The sequence below is a fragment of the Macrobrachium rosenbergii genome, chromosome 51 (assembly GCF_040412425.1).
Source record: "Macrobrachium rosenbergii isolate ZJJX-2024 chromosome 51, ASM4041242v1, whole genome shotgun sequence".
Taxonomy (NCBI): domain Eukaryota; kingdom Metazoa; phylum Arthropoda; class Malacostraca; order Decapoda; family Palaemonidae; genus Macrobrachium; species Macrobrachium rosenbergii.
The window spans coordinates 18315844-18334351 of NC_089791.1; the positions used below are offsets into that span (position 1 = coordinate 18315844).

The 18508-nt window shown below is 38.3% G+C and overlaps 1 protein-coding gene across 1 annotated transcript in view; it reads right to left on the minus strand.

The window, feature by feature from the left end:
• Nucleotides 1-18508, minus strand: part of arr (low-density lipoprotein receptor-related protein 6) — a 59343-nt gene that overhangs the window by 37233 nt on the left and 3602 nt on the right. The window contains exons 2-6 of the mRNA XM_067094855.1: nucleotides 4886-4974; nucleotides 3602-3733; nucleotides 3043-3233; nucleotides 2478-2688; nucleotides 204-314 (exon numbers count right to left, since the gene is read on the minus strand). Coding sequence (XP_066950956.1) covers nucleotides 204-314; nucleotides 2478-2688; nucleotides 3043-3233; nucleotides 3602-3733; nucleotides 4886-4974 — 734 coding nt within the window. The remainder of the gene's footprint in view (nucleotides 1-203; nucleotides 315-2477; nucleotides 2689-3042; nucleotides 3234-3601; nucleotides 3734-4885; nucleotides 4975-18508) is intronic.

An 18508-nucleotide genomic window follows, 5' to 3' on the forward strand; every position in this document is an offset into this window, starting at 1 on the left:
AGGACTGGATTTTAAACTTAAAATCTTAAAACTAGACTAGTAAAACACTGTAGCAATGCTGATCAAGGAAAATTATTTTGTTTTTGCTTATTTCTTTACAACTTTTCAACAAAAAAATTCTACATTACATTTCACTCAAGTTCAAGAACACAACTTGATCTAATACTCCCATTTGGAAAAGCAACATAGTGCAACATGCCTACCTTGTCTCCAACATTGCAATAATGAATTGCTCTGGTTTCCCAATCAGTCCAATAAAGTGTATGATTAAAATAAGTTAGAGCGAAAGGATGTGGTAGCTTTCCCTGCACTACCTGCAACACAAAAAACTTATTTAATAAATTATGTACAAGATTAATGTTCATTTCTGTATCTTGTAATGACATTTTTTTCTTTCTTTAAGCCTACAACTTAAAATCATTATGGACAGTCAACAAACTATAACCCAGAATGGCTACAAAGGGAAATCAGCCCGCAGAGAGACAAATTATAGGAAACCTTTCACTATGAGCACACAAAGGTGGACCGCTACCATCTAAAATATAAGTCAGGTATGCCCAATCCTCATTCAGACTGATACAACTTCAAACCTTTCAGTTGCTATCAAAACTTGTAGGCCATAAGCTAAAACCTCTAATGTTTTTAGAATTCTTATCATTGCCAAGGAGGGGAGACAGCCACAACTCTTGCCACTTGCTTGAAATACATGACCTAATTGGTCTTTTCATATAAGAGTAGGGATGGGACACGAGTAGAGGTGGGACATGTTAATGCATAATCATTATCTAAAGTGGCTTCTTTCACTTTCCTGTCTACTACCTTATTACCACAAACCCCCATGACAAGGAACCCAGAAGAAATGAAGAGTTTTCAGCCAAGATGAAATGTTAAAACTCTACTCCTGAGCTTAATGGACTCAAGGGTGAAGCTTTTAAAACTTTCTGAAAATCTAATGCACTCCTCAAGCCTCAGTATATGACAATGCATTTACCCTTGCTATTACAGTCAAAACTATCCCCAAATCATTAACCAATGATGTCAACTCTGCTGTAAATAATGAGGCACTGTCTGGTAAATTAGCTACAAAAGATTCACAATCATGGATTACAGCAGATCCAACACCATTCTCTTACACTGAAACATTGCTGGTAAGTAGCTTCACATCATCTTTATGAATACCTTAAGTTCAAAGAATTTATGAGTTAACCACTTCCAAAGGAGTATTATTCATTGAAAAAAATTTATGGATGTAAATTTCAAGTATGATCCACTCTGAGATATGAGGATCATTAACTTGCTAAATTTTCTCCCTCTTATGAGAGATGTTTCCAATTTGCTCATTTAAACTAATTTGCAAAGGTTTAGATGATCTTCCCATGAAACCTCTTCAGTCTCCAGCTGGACAACACTGAAGGAATGGTTACTGGGGGAAGATTTACTTCTGTGAAAGAACATCCTTACTTCACAGAAAACCAGCAATAATAGGGATCTCTAATTACTTCTACAGAATAGTGTTAAAAAAAAGAAAAAGACTGACTGTGATTTTTAAATCTGTTACACGCTTCACAGGTCAATATAAAAAGAAAACGAATTCCTTGGAACTTTACTCAAGTCCTACCATCAGAAAACTAAATCCTTGCTTCCTTTTCGCTGCTTCTGACATTTTGTATAAAAAAAGTGGCACTATATTTTCATCTACACTGAATTAAGCAACTTGAGAAACTAGAAATGAAAAAAAAAATCAAATTGAAAATAAGAAATTAAGCACAAAGATGGATTAATTGAGAGTTTTGATAAATATTCTGACTATGACAGGTTTCTATCAGTCAAGTACAATTTAGTGCGCTTATCCTCATTCATGTGGAGCAGGTGAAAATATAACCTTCACCTGAGCAGCTTCAGCTCCATCTCAATGCTTATCTTTACAGATTTATCATTTTACTGGTTTCAAAATTGCCCTATCCATTTTTATTCAGTTTTTACTTTGTTAATCTTCATTTTAAGTGTCTAATAATTTTCATTACAGATGCATTTTTTTAGTAGGTTACTTTCATTTTATTCTCGTTTTCATTTTTCATTCAACATCTCAGCTCAATCAGTTTGCAGAGTCTACTAAGCTGAGTATCTTGTTGAGTATGACATAATTTTTCAGTTCCCTTAGCAATTTCATAGTTTTTTATGGCATTTCACTTTTCATAAGTTTCCAAATTTTTGTGCAGTTGTTTTGAATTCAGTTAGGCTAGTCACTACCTTACAATTTTCTCTGCTTTTTGAATGGGTTTTACCATTTTTGTGAATATGAGAAATTTGAATTCTTTCCAATACTGTATTAATACTCTCCACACTGCCTGCAATTATTAATGATATTTATCATCAAGTATGCCTGGGACACAAGGCAGTGAAAGAACATAAAAAAAAACTATGAAGATCAGGTATACAAACACAGAAGAAAATATATCTGCAAAATATCCTCTTACCAGGGTTCTGCTGTTTCCTTCAAAATCTACAGAGGCGATGTAAGACAGCCTGGCATCAGCCCAATAAATAACCTGTTGGCCATAATCAACAGTTAATCCATTTGGCCAGTATATTTCTTTTGAAACAATAATCCATCTTGTGGAAGGATCACCATTCATTCCAGCCCTCTCAATTTTTGGATTTTCACCCCAGTCAGTCCAAAACATCAACCTAAAATGGAATTAATCAGAATGAAAAACTGGAAATAAAATAACACTACAGATATGACATCACTTCAGATGAAAGATGACCATTTAATTAATTTACTGTGAAATACTGTAACAATAATAACTAAAAATAATTATGAATATAGTACGTGGATTTTCAATATCTATCTTCATAAAATAGAGAGAGAGAGAGAGAGAGAGAGAGAGAGAGAGAGAGAGAGAGAGAGAGAGAGAGAGAGAGAGAGAGAGAGAGAGAGAGAGAGAGAGAGAGAGAGAGAGAGAGAGAGAGAGAGAGAGAGAGAGAGAGAGAGAGAGAGAGAGAGAGAGAGAGAGAGAGAGAGAGAGAGACTCAACTTACCCTTCTGAAGGAACTAAAGCTATGGCTCTAGGTTGATCCAGATCTTCCCAAAAGAGAACTCTACGTAATTTGCTGTAAAGTTCAGCCACTTCAATTTTGTTAGTATCTGAATCAGTCCAGTAGAGTTTCTCCCCAAGCCAATCTACGGCCAGTCCATCAGGAGAGATGATACCTCTTGTAATCTTTATCACCTAAATATGAAAATACATTTTAAATGCTTGTTGGTTTTGTGAAAAAACTACACATAAATATAATACTCCAAAATGAATAATTTGGTAAATCAAAGACTTGAAATACATAAGTGAAAACACTAAAATAATATGCAGCACCTTTAAGTCACACAAAGCCAGTAAATTATTAAAAAATCATCAGTTTTCTATTTGCAAAATATGACTCCCAAACACAAGTATAACAGTATTCACCAATGCTTATTACATTACTTAGCCATTTGCTAAACTGTCAAACATTACACAAAACTACATCTGCAATACCTAGGATGAAAGCTGAAAAAAGCAAACATGCATGAAAGGATTCCACGGCAATTTAGACTGAATCTTACCTCTCTATGATCCTTTGCTCCACCGCCTGTTTTGTTGATTTCCACACATTTGATAAGCTCATTGTCGATGTCGGTCCAGCATACAAGCTGTCCTTTATAATAATAATCAACTGACGCTGCATCTGTCACATCCTGAAATGAGTGTGATTTACATTACAAAAAATTTTATATACAATACCTGAACATGTACACTGTTGCAACCCTCAGACCTCAGGATAACTTCAGCAAATTATCCATTTTTATGGTATGATGGAAAAAAATACCTGACCTCATTAAAAAGCACAGCAGACATTTCACTCTATAGTTCAAATAACCTTATCAACTGTTTGTTCCTTTTAAAACCTATCCTCTTAAATTTTACATATAAACAATACCAAAGTAGCTTAACAAACCAGTTACATACATCACCACTCCACAAAAAACAAACTACAGGTAGAGAGAGAGAGAGAGAGAGAGAGAGAGAGAGAGAGAGAGAGAGAGAGAGAGAGAGAGAGAGTGTGTGTGAGAGAGAGATGAGAGTGAGAGAAATGAAATTATTCCCACACTAATAATAGGGTATCACACAAGTGGACCTAACACTTCAAACGTTCCCCACATCAACAGGACTGGATTTTTACACAAATAAGATAACTATTAAAACACTTTATTTAAAAACTTAATATCATTTGTAACAAAAAAAATTTGCACATAAAAAAATTTCTGAAAATAAATGGATCCATATACAATATCAATGGATCAATGACCTGCTTAACCAGTTTTTGAAAAGAAAATAACACTGCCATGGCTTATAAATAATGGCTAATAACTCAACTTACACATAATGTGAATTTTTCACTACTATGGACATTAGTAACGGGTCTCAGATTTGTGAACCTTTCTAAAATTCAATTGTCATACAATAATTTTTAGGATTTAACTTAGTAGTAATGAAAGGTACTAAAATGTGGATGAGCTGCCTAACTACCCATTCTTTTTGCTGCACATTAAATCTAAACAATGGAACCAAGAGTGTGCAGTCAATGTAATACAAAACTGGACCCCACGTAACATCAAAATGCTTTCTAATAATTTTAGACATTATTATAAAAACAGGAACTGTATATTTTTACACACATTCCACTGCAAGAGTGAAAAAAATGGAACATAATTGCAAACACAAAACACACATACAGTATACCATCTTTAACCTTTCATCACACAAATTAAAATGCCAAATATCCTCAACACAGATCACTAAAACCAAGATAATTTTCCCTTTTTTCTTGAAATAAATAAAGTACTAACCTTTACAATTACTTGACGTGACTGCTTCTCATTCCCCACCTCTATTATGCGAATATCCTTGCGGTTGGCAAACAGGAGCTCTGGGTACCCTAAATAGAAAATAAATGTTACAGTATGGTACACACAAGATTACAACTTTGGCATTTGTAATAAAACAAATGCAATGAATGGCATCTCTTATACAAATGGCACCCAAAATCTTAAGGAATCAAATTGCAAATCTGCAGTTCCTTTGAAAAACAAAAGTTTTCAACAGTGAGTGAAATATGGAAATAAAAGTGTCAAGGGTCAACAATCCGTAGAATTCTGTCCAGGCGTAATCACCTGTTACTCTTTTAAGATATAAGAGACTGGGATCAGTTTTTACTCAAAATATGAAATACATGTAGAGGTATTTGTTTAAAAGCATAAGAAAATTTATCTAAATGACTACAATAAGCATTCAAACACTGCACATGCATAAGACATCAGTATTCGTACTGTACAATATATAGCACTGTACAGCTTTTCGTTAGTATAAAAATGCATACAGTGAATTCCAGACATTCCACAACTTTAATTTTGGTTAACTTATTTCTTTTTCACAATGAACAGTTTATTTCCTTGATAACTTATATACAAGGAGTCTTTCCCTTTACACACCAAAGTACAATATTAGGGAGTATTTTATGTTTTCACCAATAATGCTTCAATCCACTATAATGGTATCACTTGAAAAGAGGAAGAGGATAAAAGGTACACTAGAGAATGCTCTAATTATTAAAATTCTGCTGTTCCTTTATTTAACCATAATTAGATGGAAATCAGAAATAGGACAGTTACACAATAAAAAATCCCTAAATCAGGATATTTTGTGACTTGGGTGCATTGTGGCCAAGTAGGTCAAGCCATATTTTACTTCACTTTATTTCCTAATTGAGTGATTAGGAAAATTAATAGAACTTCTCTGATTTTTACCATCTCCCTTGTCCAGTTAAACTGGCATCACCATCTTCCCTAACAAAAGTTAGGGCCTTTACAAAAAAATTAGTTTGCCAAAAATAAGTATCAAACATCAGTTTTGCACTATTAAATTTTAGTTTTCTGTAAAAGAAAACTATTGTCAGCTGGATGCAATTGTCTGCTAGCCTCAGATTTTCATTTTATTTAAGGTTAAAAAAACTACTGAGGCTGGAGGAATGCAATCATCAGAACATATCAGCATTTGCAGCCCTGAAAGATAGATTTAGCAGAAAACTGGATTCAAGAAACTTTGGCACATTTTTATTTTATTTTACAATCATCTTGCAACTCACATAAATTGTTCTTGTTGCCTACTATGTAGTGCAACTCTCCCTCTTTCCTTTCATTTGGGTGATGCAGGAATATGAGCTTTTCAGAGTTTTCTGTGGACACAATCCCTTGTTTTCCATGTTACCTGCTTTCAAGGAACCTCAGTGTCACTAACTGGGTTTTGAGACATTGTGCAAACTAGGCTTCAGCATTCAAGTCCATCTGACAAAAGCCTCAAATTCTCACATAAAAAAAAAAAAATACCATTTCAATATCAACATACAGTATTTATACAGTACCTCCAATAATGTAAATCTCAATTTTACATAATACCTATGTGAAGCAAACAGGTTACAGAGATGATACTGCTTATCTGTTAGTGCCTTATTTACATTACTCTTATTCAAAATGCAGCATAGTTAAAATCGCATGGACACTAAACGTGAAGCATAACTTACATACACAAAGGCTCCATTATGTGTATTACTCTTAGTTGTCCCAGGTGCTTGAGGGTATATATGATGTCTGTTTACATTCTCTGTAACTGTTACCTGATGTGGCTTCTGTCCTTTTCTCAGACTTCAGTCTCAACCAGCATTACAGGCTGCTCTATGAGCAGGAAACATGCCATCACAAGGATGGTTTGATCTAAAGCACCAAAAGTGAAGAAAAAAGCAACACCCCAAGAATGCCCTTAAGTAACATTCCAAAGAATAAAAAGGCAAAACATTATCTAGGCCAGCCCTCCAAATCGCCTGTTTACAACCAAAAACTGGTTTACTAGGCCTAATGGGAGACAATATTTAATTACTTGTAAATGTTTGGAAGAGTCCTTGGGGAAACACATCGCCTGGAAATTGCCTCTTTGGCTTAAAAAGTTGAACTAAATGCCACTTGAGTCACAAGTGTGAATTGTTTGCTTTGCTGAGCCAACATGCTGGGCTTGAAGAGTCCAGCAGTTGCAGTCACCAGTAGATGTCAATAAGAATGTCTCAGTACTTCCCAAGTCTCAGTACTTCAATTGTGGTAAAAAGTGAGGTGTACTGTAAACTCCGCCCATTACTACTGAACAGCCATTCAACCTCCCCCCCTAGATGTTCAACAGTTTTCAACAATACCAGAATACGGCACAATATTTATCGTGTGGGGTCACTCAAAGTCAAACTGACCACTTTGACTCCGGACCATGATTCCCTCGTGGGAGAAGCAAAAAATTTATGACGAATTATTTGAAATTATGATTAAAAATTATTACATATACAATTCTGAATTCTAAAAATTCTGAACTCTTCACAATGAAAACAATATAAATGTGTTCTTTAGTTTGACTTTACTTTTAAAACAATTAAAACCCCAAAGTTGACATCTTTCAGCTTGACAAACTTCCTCTTGCTCACAATCCCAAACCGTTCATTTTCATGCTTATTTGATATAAATCACTCAAGCTTTCCCTCATAATTCAAGATTTCTATATCTGAGCATGCTCTTTTAAAACCCATTCACAATTTATGGCTCTGCTTCCTATAGCTCAACTATTTAATGAATACGATCACTAAAACCTAGTCCAAATTATACCTCATAAAATGTTGTCTTTGAATGCGGGTGGCAATGAAAATAGGGATTAGTGTCCACACCAAGATACGGAGAAGCCCCACTGCCAGTGTCACTGTAAATTCCGTAACGTAAATGAGAGAGAGAGAGAGAGAGAGAGAGAGAGAGAGAGAGAGAGAGAGAGAGAGAGAGAGAGAGATTTCTGTTGAGGAAAATTGAAAAATAAATAATGTATGGAGCAAATAATCCTCTGTACAATTTTGGGGCAAAGTAACTTTTGAAAATGCCAGTGACTTTCGAATTTATACTCTTAGACCGACTCCCATTCATCAGGTTCTGGCATCTGGGGAAACTAGACTTACAATAACAATGTCGGAACAGTGATTACATCACATCTGCATTAGGTATGTATATATGCGCATTTTCCCTCCCACATTCCCTTCAATGTCATTCCACTTGAACGCTTCCTCTCTTTGCCTATAGCGGTCTTGTGAACTATATCCAAACAATATTAGTCTCCGCAACCCCCCTTTCACCAGTTTTCTTTCTCCATTTGAAGATATTTGTTGTATTTGTTAATATGAGCCAGATTTATTTATAAACTATTATTTCATTAACCAAGCAACAACCGAGTAAATACAAGTTTCACTGGCCAAAATAACTAAACTTCTTTCTAAGCCAGCCTTGTGGTTCATACGCTTGTCAAGCAACTCCTTTGTTTACAAGACAGAGGAAACAAATGGACGCATACGAACAGGATGATGAATAGAAATAATCAAAGTAAATATTATTTACGATATATATATATATATATATATATATATATATATATATATATATATATATATATATATATAGTATATATATATAATATATACAGAAGTAATGAAATTAATCGTGTGTGTATATATATAATTAATATATATATATATATATATATATATATATATATATTAAAAAACCGGAAAACTGTTACGGAATGCATTTTCTCACGTCTCAACTGAATATATGCATTAGTTTCAAGTACGAATATGCTCTTTATAAAACATATCTTCAGAGATACCGTGGAAATGTTTAAGCGATATCTGAAGGTGTTTGCCTTTGCTTATTACTACGATTTGCTGAAAATCTGGGTATCATAAATATTTACTCAGCGAGCGTTGGGCTGACCACTGGGAGTCGAGGGGTTGTTTACCACGGGTAACAGTTCGAGGGTTAAATTTCACCAATTCTCCATAGCTGGTGAATAAATTTACCCATCTGGCAACACTGTTCATGATACGTAATTCTTAGATTCTTAGTCTTGTGTTTTACATGCTCTGGCCACTTCTTGAAACGGAATAGCAACCTTTTCTTTATCTTTATATCTGGCAATACTTGGCTGTCACGGGATGCATTTTTAAAGTAAACTGCATTTTTCCTAAACAAGCAAACACGAAGTCATTATTTGGATACTCTTCGGCGTAAAATGGTTCAATGCAGTCACTGAAGCTGTAACAAGGTATTTTATACCATAAATATGAGGATGGTTTCATACTTAACGGGAGCCGTGTTGCCAAAACAATGATTTTCATTCCATTGAAGGAGTTTGTACGAGTTTCTTAAGTGTGTAGAAGCAACGTCTTTATCTTACGCTGTACAATCCCGCTAGAAATTACACATGTTTTCACAGTCAACATTTATATAATCCTGGCAGGGTATTGTATAAGAGGACATGAATGGAGGGTTATAAGAAATTCAAACCAAGTCAACATATAATTGATTCCATCCGAAATGGCGGTAGGGTTAAGCCTAAAGTTCTCGAAACGTATATGATAACCTCGAGATGACGTCATATTAACGCCTGTACTGTACTGCTTAAACTGATTCTGATTCAACATTATTCTTTTTGCACCGTCCAAAATCTGGGCTAGAATGTACTTAACATATAATATAATCATAATAATCACCATCATCATCATCATCTTTATTCTCAGCACGAGGCCATATACATGGAATATACAAAGTAGAGTCATTACAACAGATACACACCCCAGATACACGAGTTAAAGTGATAAAAATGATAATTGGCAATATCCACACAGTTGCTAAGGTAGCAGTAGAAAAAATAGTAATTATATTATTAGCAGTGACAGTATTATTTTTGAGAATCATAGTAAAAATATTAACAAAAAGCATATTAAAAACTGATCGCAATTAAAACCAGATTGACTAAAAACTAATTTCCTGCTAGGGACCTTTGGTGGAATACTTAAGTCGGCCCAGAGGGCTAAATACGAAAAAGTGAAAAAGCAATCTCAATGACAATAGTAACATTAAAGATATATATTAATTTTAATAATAATAATCGTAATCATATTAGTAAACATAGCGATAAACATTAAAAAAACACCATCAATAATGATAAGTAATAAAATAATAACAATAATAATAGAAGAAAAAGCATATGACACTTTAGTGAATTGCAAAGACAGAGTAAGAATACACGGCACTCAGGCCATCCCAGTACGAAGGGAGATAACGCCAATTCATGATACAGACGTCTTATTATTCCATCTTTCTCACAATTTTGATCTTCTTCTTGCCTAACTACTGATGATGCAACGAATGAGCAAACTGCTACTGTTTCTCAGTCGGGTGATCAGACTGGACATTGTTCGCTGATAATGATTTTTAGATTATCCAGGCGGTTTTCTTTGAACATCTGCGTCGCAGAGTGATAGTGAGCGTGTTGGCGAGACGTCTCAGAACAAGGTCTAGAGAATGTATATTCTCTAGACCTTGTCTCTCAAAATGTCACTGTGTACATACCACGGTGATGTGTCTCATGGTTTCTCGTGCAAAGTTCGTCCAAAGGGAACACCCAAGGTCCTTTAAATATATTGTGAGTATATTTAAAGGACATTGGGAACACCCATATATGCAGTAGCAGTACGTACGGAGCAGCAGTTTCCTGTCTCGGTGACAAAAGGCAAACCTCCTTGCAATCATGTTGCCGCTTGTACATAGTTTACGTCTTTGTTCTATGTCTGCCGTAACTTTTAGGTCGTCCGTGATAATGTGGCCCAAATACGTTAATTCATGCACAAATTCCAGCCGATGATTCCCGAGGAAAATTTGTGGTTCTGCAATATGTTGCATATTGCGACCTCGGAAGCAGCGACAAGCAGTGGGTCTTGGTTTCGTTGTATAGGATATCAAATTCCTGACTATATTGGCAGCAGGTGTCGATTAGTCGCTGGAGACCTTGCACAGATGGGGAGATCAGAACTATATCGTCGGCTGCTGGATGGAATACTATAGGGGAAAGAGAACCACCTACCCTCCATCCAATTTCAATTCACCCCTGAACCTCAAGTGATAAGCCTTCCTGTTCAATGAAGACTGGGTAGCTACACAAGATGAGCTCCCACCTCATCATAAGAAGAAATCGTCTAAAGAATTGTGGGCAACATCTTTAAAGTACAAAGAGGTATAGGTAGCCTGGAAGAGGCAACAATGCCTGAATACTTGCGCCACTTAATAGTTCTTCTAGAACTAAAGAACACTCCTGACTTCATGGGCCCTTTCCAGGGTGAAGAGTTGCCTCCATTGTCCAATGACTTGTACCCCACCTGGTGACCCACAAAACCAGAAGAAAATCAAACCTTGGACACCTTATTATGCCTGCCGTTAATAGCGGTCATTGACACTTGGCTCTAAAATGTCAAGTTCTTCTTTAATCTTCATGGGTCCTAAAGTAGGTCATCATGGTCCTCAATACGTAGTCCCCCAGGGAAGATAGAAAAACTATAAGTCCCTGAAGGGTTCTATGTTTTCACCATAAACTAAGGATTGAACAAGAACAAGAGATATCCTTGACCCTCGATATGCCAATCCAAATACTGTACAAGAGGCTGTGAAGTTCACTGTCTTCATTTTCATAGCTTGTCGTATTTCTGCTTGGTTTCCTTGACAGAACTATTTTTCAATCCAGTTGTCTTACTTCTCCAGTTTTCAGCAAGAGAATGCAAGCTTCATCTGTGTGTTGCTTTCACATCAAATGCATTTCTTTAGTTTTTATAATGAGGACAGCCTTGCCTGAATTCTTTAATACAAGGCTGTGAGCCATTGTCCTCTAAATAAATCACATTTATGCAGTGCCATTTCTTTTACTGTTTCACACAAAGTTTCTACACTTCAGCAAATTTTTTATCCCAGTTTCTTAACTTGTCTATTTTCATACAGTACTATGATTATAACACACTTCCTCAATGCTTCTCCAACAGCAATTTTTATCAGGGTCACAACCCTGGTCTCTAATTCTCTCTTTAATCAATCTTTAAAGTGTTATGATACAGCATTATTTTCTTTAATAATCTCTTCTGTCCCTACATGGCACTGCCCATTTGCCCATTTCTGCAATTATGCATACTAGGGAGCACTGACACACAGACTCCATGATTTTATACTTCATATTTTCTGATTTACTCATATCATATATATAAAATATTCTAGAACTCACTGAAGCACAATGCATGCACAAGTGTGCAGTGATGTCATGAGCTGTACAGATGGAACAGACAATTAAACCAGTTGGCAGATGTGAAGAGGTGCAACAATGGAACATGGAGTCTCAGTGTAAAAAGAAGTGAAGTTAGAATACAGTAGTTGAAAACCACAAACAAATGCAAAGCTCTGTTATAAGCCATTTCAGAGCTATGTTTACACTGAAACATCATGTTCTATTACTGCTTTTCTTCATTTCCAGGCAACTTGTCTTCCTGTCTATACCACTTAGCATAACTCGTGACATCACTGCGTAAGTGTACACTTGCATCATTACATCATGTGTCCTAAAACATTCCGTCTTTATTTGTTCCTCATTGGACGGGTGGGTACCGTTCTCAGCTAGCACTCTGCTGGCCCCGCGTTCGATTCTCCGACCAGCCAATGAAGAATTGGAGGAATTTATTTCTGGTGATAGAAATTCATTTCTCGCTATAATGTGGTTCAGATTCCACAATAAGCTGTAGATCCCGTTGCTAGGTAACCAGTTGGTTCTTAGCCACGTAAAATAAATCTAATCCTTCGGGCCAGCCCTAGGAGAGCTGTTAATCAGCTCAGTGGTCTAGTTAAGCTAATGTATACTTAACTTATCTGATAAGCACCACTGTTCATTCTTTAATGTGTTATCAGTCCTATTACACATGTATGATGGTGGTATCAAGTTACTCCTAAGGTTTCTCTCCAATTATCATTTGCAATTATTCTTTTCTTGTACTTGAAGGTTTGTCTCTAACCTGCAGTGTCCTGCTGTGAGTGATTTTAAGTTTATAAAAACATGGTCCTTTCTGAAGCTGGTCAAATATTTTGCTGATAGTTTTTAATGGGATTTTGGTGAATTTTGTATTCATTTTCATTATAACCTTTTGGATAATCCATATTTAACAAAAAAGGATATTGGGGGGGGAGACCATACCTTTAGGTCACTTTACATTTGATGGAAGATCAATGGAGGACTGAACTGGGTTAACCCACCATTTCTGATGGAAATGAACACCAAACTAATTAAAATCATATAAGTATAAAAAATGACATTTTTATGATAAAAAAAGTTTTATATATAGGCTACTTACCAAGTAATCACATTGCTATAGTTTCTATTAACCGGCAGCTAAATATTTTTTTGTCGCTATTTTGTTTGGCTAGGTGACTAACCCCACTCACTTTTGGGGCAAGAGAAGAACAACTAGCAAAAGTATTCAATTTGTTTGTGCCATAATGTTCATGTGAGGGGAGGAGGAGGGCTCCAATCATGTAATTACTTGGTAAGTATATATAAAACTTTACTTTATCATAAAAATGTCATTTTTATATAAGTAACTTACAAAGTAATTACAATGCTTATTCCCACATTGACAGAAAATGGGATGCATGAACAAATCTACCCCAAAACATTAATCATGGTAATGAATTTGAGAACAGAAAGGATTGCTAGCATTAAAAAATGCCCATTGTTTCCTTACCTGATAAGGGAGCTGCTGCAGGAAGGTGTTGCCTCTACTGGCACTCTCCTTATCATGTAGTGGCGCAGAGGTACAGCTGAGGCTCACCTACTATATTAGTGGGTACCTTGTAGCAAGGATGATTCCAATTGCTGAAAGGTAATAATGTTGCCCCTGTCCAGGGCACAGTACAGAAAAAATGACAATGAAATAAACATCACTTAATACCATAAAAAGTTAAAAACCACTGCCCAACTACGAAGGACTGGAGGGCAATCCGGTACACTGTACCCCCAAGCCCCCTTAAAAACTCAACCACCTCAAATCAAGCAAAGAGAGGAAGGAAGGATTGCTTCCTACGCTTCTTCCCCCAACACAATGCCAGCCACCGAAAATGGACCCAAAGTACTGCAATTATCGTAAACTGTTTCAATTTCCTTCAAATTATGAGTTGCAAAGACTGACTTCCAGTTCCAAAAAGTCGCTTGCAATATCGAGGAGAGAGACAAATTATGCTTGAATGCCAACGAAGTGGCTACAGCCCTAATTTCATGAGCTCTCACTTTACACAATGGAAAAACTCATCTTCAACAGAAGAATGGGCTTCTGAGATGAGGTCTCTAAGAAAGAATGCAAGGGCATTCTTTGAAAGTGGCCAAGAAGGATTCTTAACAAAATACCATAAGGCATCTGAAGGACCACAAATCTTCATTCTATGAAGATAAAACCTTTGAGCTCTCACAGGACACGATAATCTCTCTTCCCCACTTGGGCCTACCATCTCAGACAAGCTTTTAATTGCAGAGGAATGAGGCCATGGACTGGAACTGGACTCATTCTTGGCTCGAAATCCCAAAGAGAAGGAACAAACAGCATTCTCTTGAGAAAAACCCACTCTTTTGCCTACTGCATGGGCCTCACCGATTCGCTTTGCGGTCACTAAAGTGATTAGAAAGAGGGTCTTTCTAGTTAGATCTCTCTGGGAAACTGAATGCATAGGCTCAAATTGGGGACCACACAGCCATTTAAGGACCATGTCCAGGTTCCATGGCACTACTGCTACCTCTTTCTTTCTCTTACTGTCAAATGATCAAATTATCCACTCCCGTATCTGAAGACAGAGCTTAACTTTGCCCTATAACCCTTGATCATTGCAGACGACAGGTTCCTGTCGGTCTTAAGATATAGTAGAAAAGTCTGCTATTTCGGCTATAGATGTCTGAGAAGACAACACACTGCACTTCCTGCACCATTCTCTGAAAATTGTCCACTTAGCCTGATATACTCTATCAGAGGACTGTTGCCTGCATTTGGCAATAGCTTGCAAAGCCGATCTTGAAAACCCCTTCTTTCTAAGAAGTTTCCTGACAGTCTGTATCTGTCAGGACCAGAGTACACAATCCCTGATGAAAATGCCAGAAGTGGGGTTGTTTTAGCAGATGAGGTTTTTGAGGTAGCAGCCTCAGAAAGTCTGCGAGGAAGTCGAGAAGATCTGGGAACCATTCCTTCATTGGCCAAAAGGGGGCCACTAGGATCATTGGCAGATTTTGGTGAGTTTGGAATTTGTTGATCATCTGTCTTATCATGCTAAAGCATGGCATTGGTTGCCCATGCTAAAGGATCCGGAACTGGCGAGCGAAACAGAGGGACAATGGTTTCTGGAAGTCACAAACAAGTCTATGACCGGAGTCCCAAACAACTTCCAAATATCTGACCAAACATGAGGATCCAGAGTCCAGGTCCATGGGTAACACCTGTCTTTGGGGACAGAACTCCCCAGAACCCTGAGCTTCCCTGAATGAAGTGAGTTGGGGTTGATTTGAAATTGCTCTGCCCAAAGCACAAAGGTCCTTGCCATCTCATAAAGGAGATCTTCTTTTGTCCCCTCTGGTTTTTATATACGCTAAAGCAGTCTGGGTGCTGTCCTGTTCCAGTGAGTTGTGATTGTCTTGTTGCAGTCTCTTTGAAAAATTGTAACCCCAGATGAACTGCCTTCAACTCCTTGACATTTATGTCATCCAATTTCTTTGTTCCAGAGACCAGGTCCTTGAGGCAAGACTTTTCTTGTCTCCCATCAGAACTCCTGAAAACCTAGGTTCAATACCAGCTCCTGGGCAGAAGTCTCGGTTGAAGGTTCAACAAGGAAAGATTCCCTTGCAACAACCTTCCTTCTAATCATTCCACCATCGCAGATCTTCTTTTATCTCTGGAGTTACTCAGAATAAGCCTAAAAAGAGCCTGGGTATTTTTTCCTGTTCCAACTGATGCTTAAGAAGAGTTGGAGCAGTCTCATATGCAGTCTGCCCAGGAGTACAAATTGTTCTATGGATGATAACATCGCAAGAAGACTTATCCATTAGTTGGCTGAGCATTGGTCCGGAAGATGAAATCTGTGAACTATCTTGAGGCATGACTGTATTCTCTCCAGTGAGGGAAAAACCTGAAAACTCTGAGAGTCAATCCCAGCTCCTGGGCTAGGAGAAGAGTCTTTTGAAGGTCCTCCAAACATTCCTCCTGATTGGGCCCTGTGGCCAATCGTCCAAGTAAAGGAGATCTTGATTCAATCAGATGGAACCATTTTGAGAAGGGACGAACACTGTAGGGCCAAAAACACTTGAGGCGCTTTCGATCAATAACCCTAAATGTTAGCATGGAACTGAAACACTTTGTTCCCAAACAGAATAACCTCTCAGAAACTTGACCTCGATTCTCTGATGTATTGGGACTCCCAGAATGAAGGAGCCTGCATGTCTATAGATGTCATCCAGTCTCCCTGGCGAATGGATGACATGATGGTTCGATTTGTCTCCATCTTGAACTTTGTCTTCTGGAACAAAGACATTCTGCTGACGTCCATGATGGGCCTCCAGCCCCTGAAGCTTTGGGCTCCACAAAAGACAACTGTAAGTCTGCAGTGGGGAGCCCACATTCTCTACTAGTTCTATCATCCTCTTCTTGGGAAGAAAATCTTGCATACTTTCTGAAGGGCCAAAGACTTCTTCAGACCTGTAGCCTGCAGGAACAGGTGACAATGTCCAGCAGGGAGAGCTGCTTATAGGGGCTTTTCTTTGAAGGGGATAAAATAGCCTTCTTTCAGAATGTTGACAATAAAGGGCTCTGCCCATCCCTCTCCTCTATCTCACACTTCTCCCAGAAAGAAGGCTGGTTTCTTCAGAAAGTTAGGGAGGACAAAATCTCACAGGCAAGAGAACTCACTGGATGAGGAAAACTCAATGGCTCTGGAACCTTAAACAAATCTGCTGGAGGTGTAACAGGCTCCATCAAAGGAATCTTTGATCTTCACTGACAGCAAAGGAGGAGTCTGCAGTGGGGAGACAACCTGGAGGTAGTCCCGGGAGGAGGGAAACCTCCTTTGAGATGCCTTCTCCTTGGACATAAGATCTTGTCTATTCTTTCTAGAAGGAGGGAAGCTGAAAATGGCTCTTCTGTGTTCCCTCTTCTCTGCTAGCCATCCTCAATAACACCGAAGACTTTCTTGGCAGAAGAAAGCACTAACTTGGGTAGTCTCAAACAGAAGACTTGGAAGACTGTGACTCCCCAAGAAAAGTCGACGTGGGCGAAGAAGGAGCTGCTAGCAAAAAGCAATTTGGGAAGGTAGCAAGAAGATACCTTAGCAACGATGCATAAGCTGAAGGATGAGCGTCTTGAGCAATAACTTCTTTTTCCTCTTCCGAGGATACAGGAGACAAAGCCAAGTCCCTAGGTTGAGGGGTTGATGGAGCCTTTTTCAACAGGCTCAAAATACTGTTGAGCTTGCACTGAATCGGGTCTACCATGGAGGGCACTTGCTTGCTAGAAGAGGGTAAAGAATGAGGCGTGGAAGTTTGAGACACAGAAGAATCCCCAACTAATTGGGGAACAACAACAGCCGAAGGAGTCAAAGTGTCGGCAGCATAAGCACGGTGGAGCTCTGGAGCCAACAGAAGATCGGGTGCCAAAGGAAGCTCAGGTGCCACTGGGAGCTTCATCTTAGTTGGCGATCCATGAATCAAAGAGTGGATGAGCAAAGATGGGCACTCTGTGACGCTCTAGAGATGATGGGCACTCTGGCACAGCAGCACAAGGAGGAGCCAACGAGCCCTAAGACGATTTCAAGCGCTCAGAAGAAACCAGGCATTCGGCAGTCAGGGTCACTTCCAACACTGCAGGCCACTTGGGAGCCAGAGGAGTCTCAGGGGCAAGAGGACACTCAGAAGAAGACGTCTTAGATGAAGAGCACCTACAAGAAGCAGGATACTTGGAAGCTGCTCTCTGACTTTCAACCAAGGGAGGAACAAAAGGAAAAACGGACTGTCCCAATGACTACAAGATGGGAGGAGGACTGTTCCTTGAATTTCTTAACAGTACTGCAAAATGGGAGGGGACTCCTCAAACAGATGAAAGATGAAAGAAGATGCATGTCCAGGGATATGCCTTTCCAGCAGCATTTGGCTGCAACCTGGGATTCTACAACAGGTTCAACCAAGGGGATGACTACCAGTGGGCAGACCCCAATGACCTCCCTTAGGCTATCAGTTTGACTCCTCCCAGGTTCAGGGGAGTATCACATTTGCCTTTGCCTAGGAGAATCAACGGGACAGGCAGCCACCTCCTCCACCAACACATCACTGACACTAGGCACAATTAGGCACTCCACTGACACTGCACTGGCACAAAGCGTAACAGGGAGCTCCAAATCACTCTTTGTCCATAAGGATCTTAACCAAAGAGGCTAATTGCACAATAGATTCAACAATCAATTTGAACCTTTTATCAATTTAACACTCAAGGCTGGCAATGGTGTTGGGTTCAG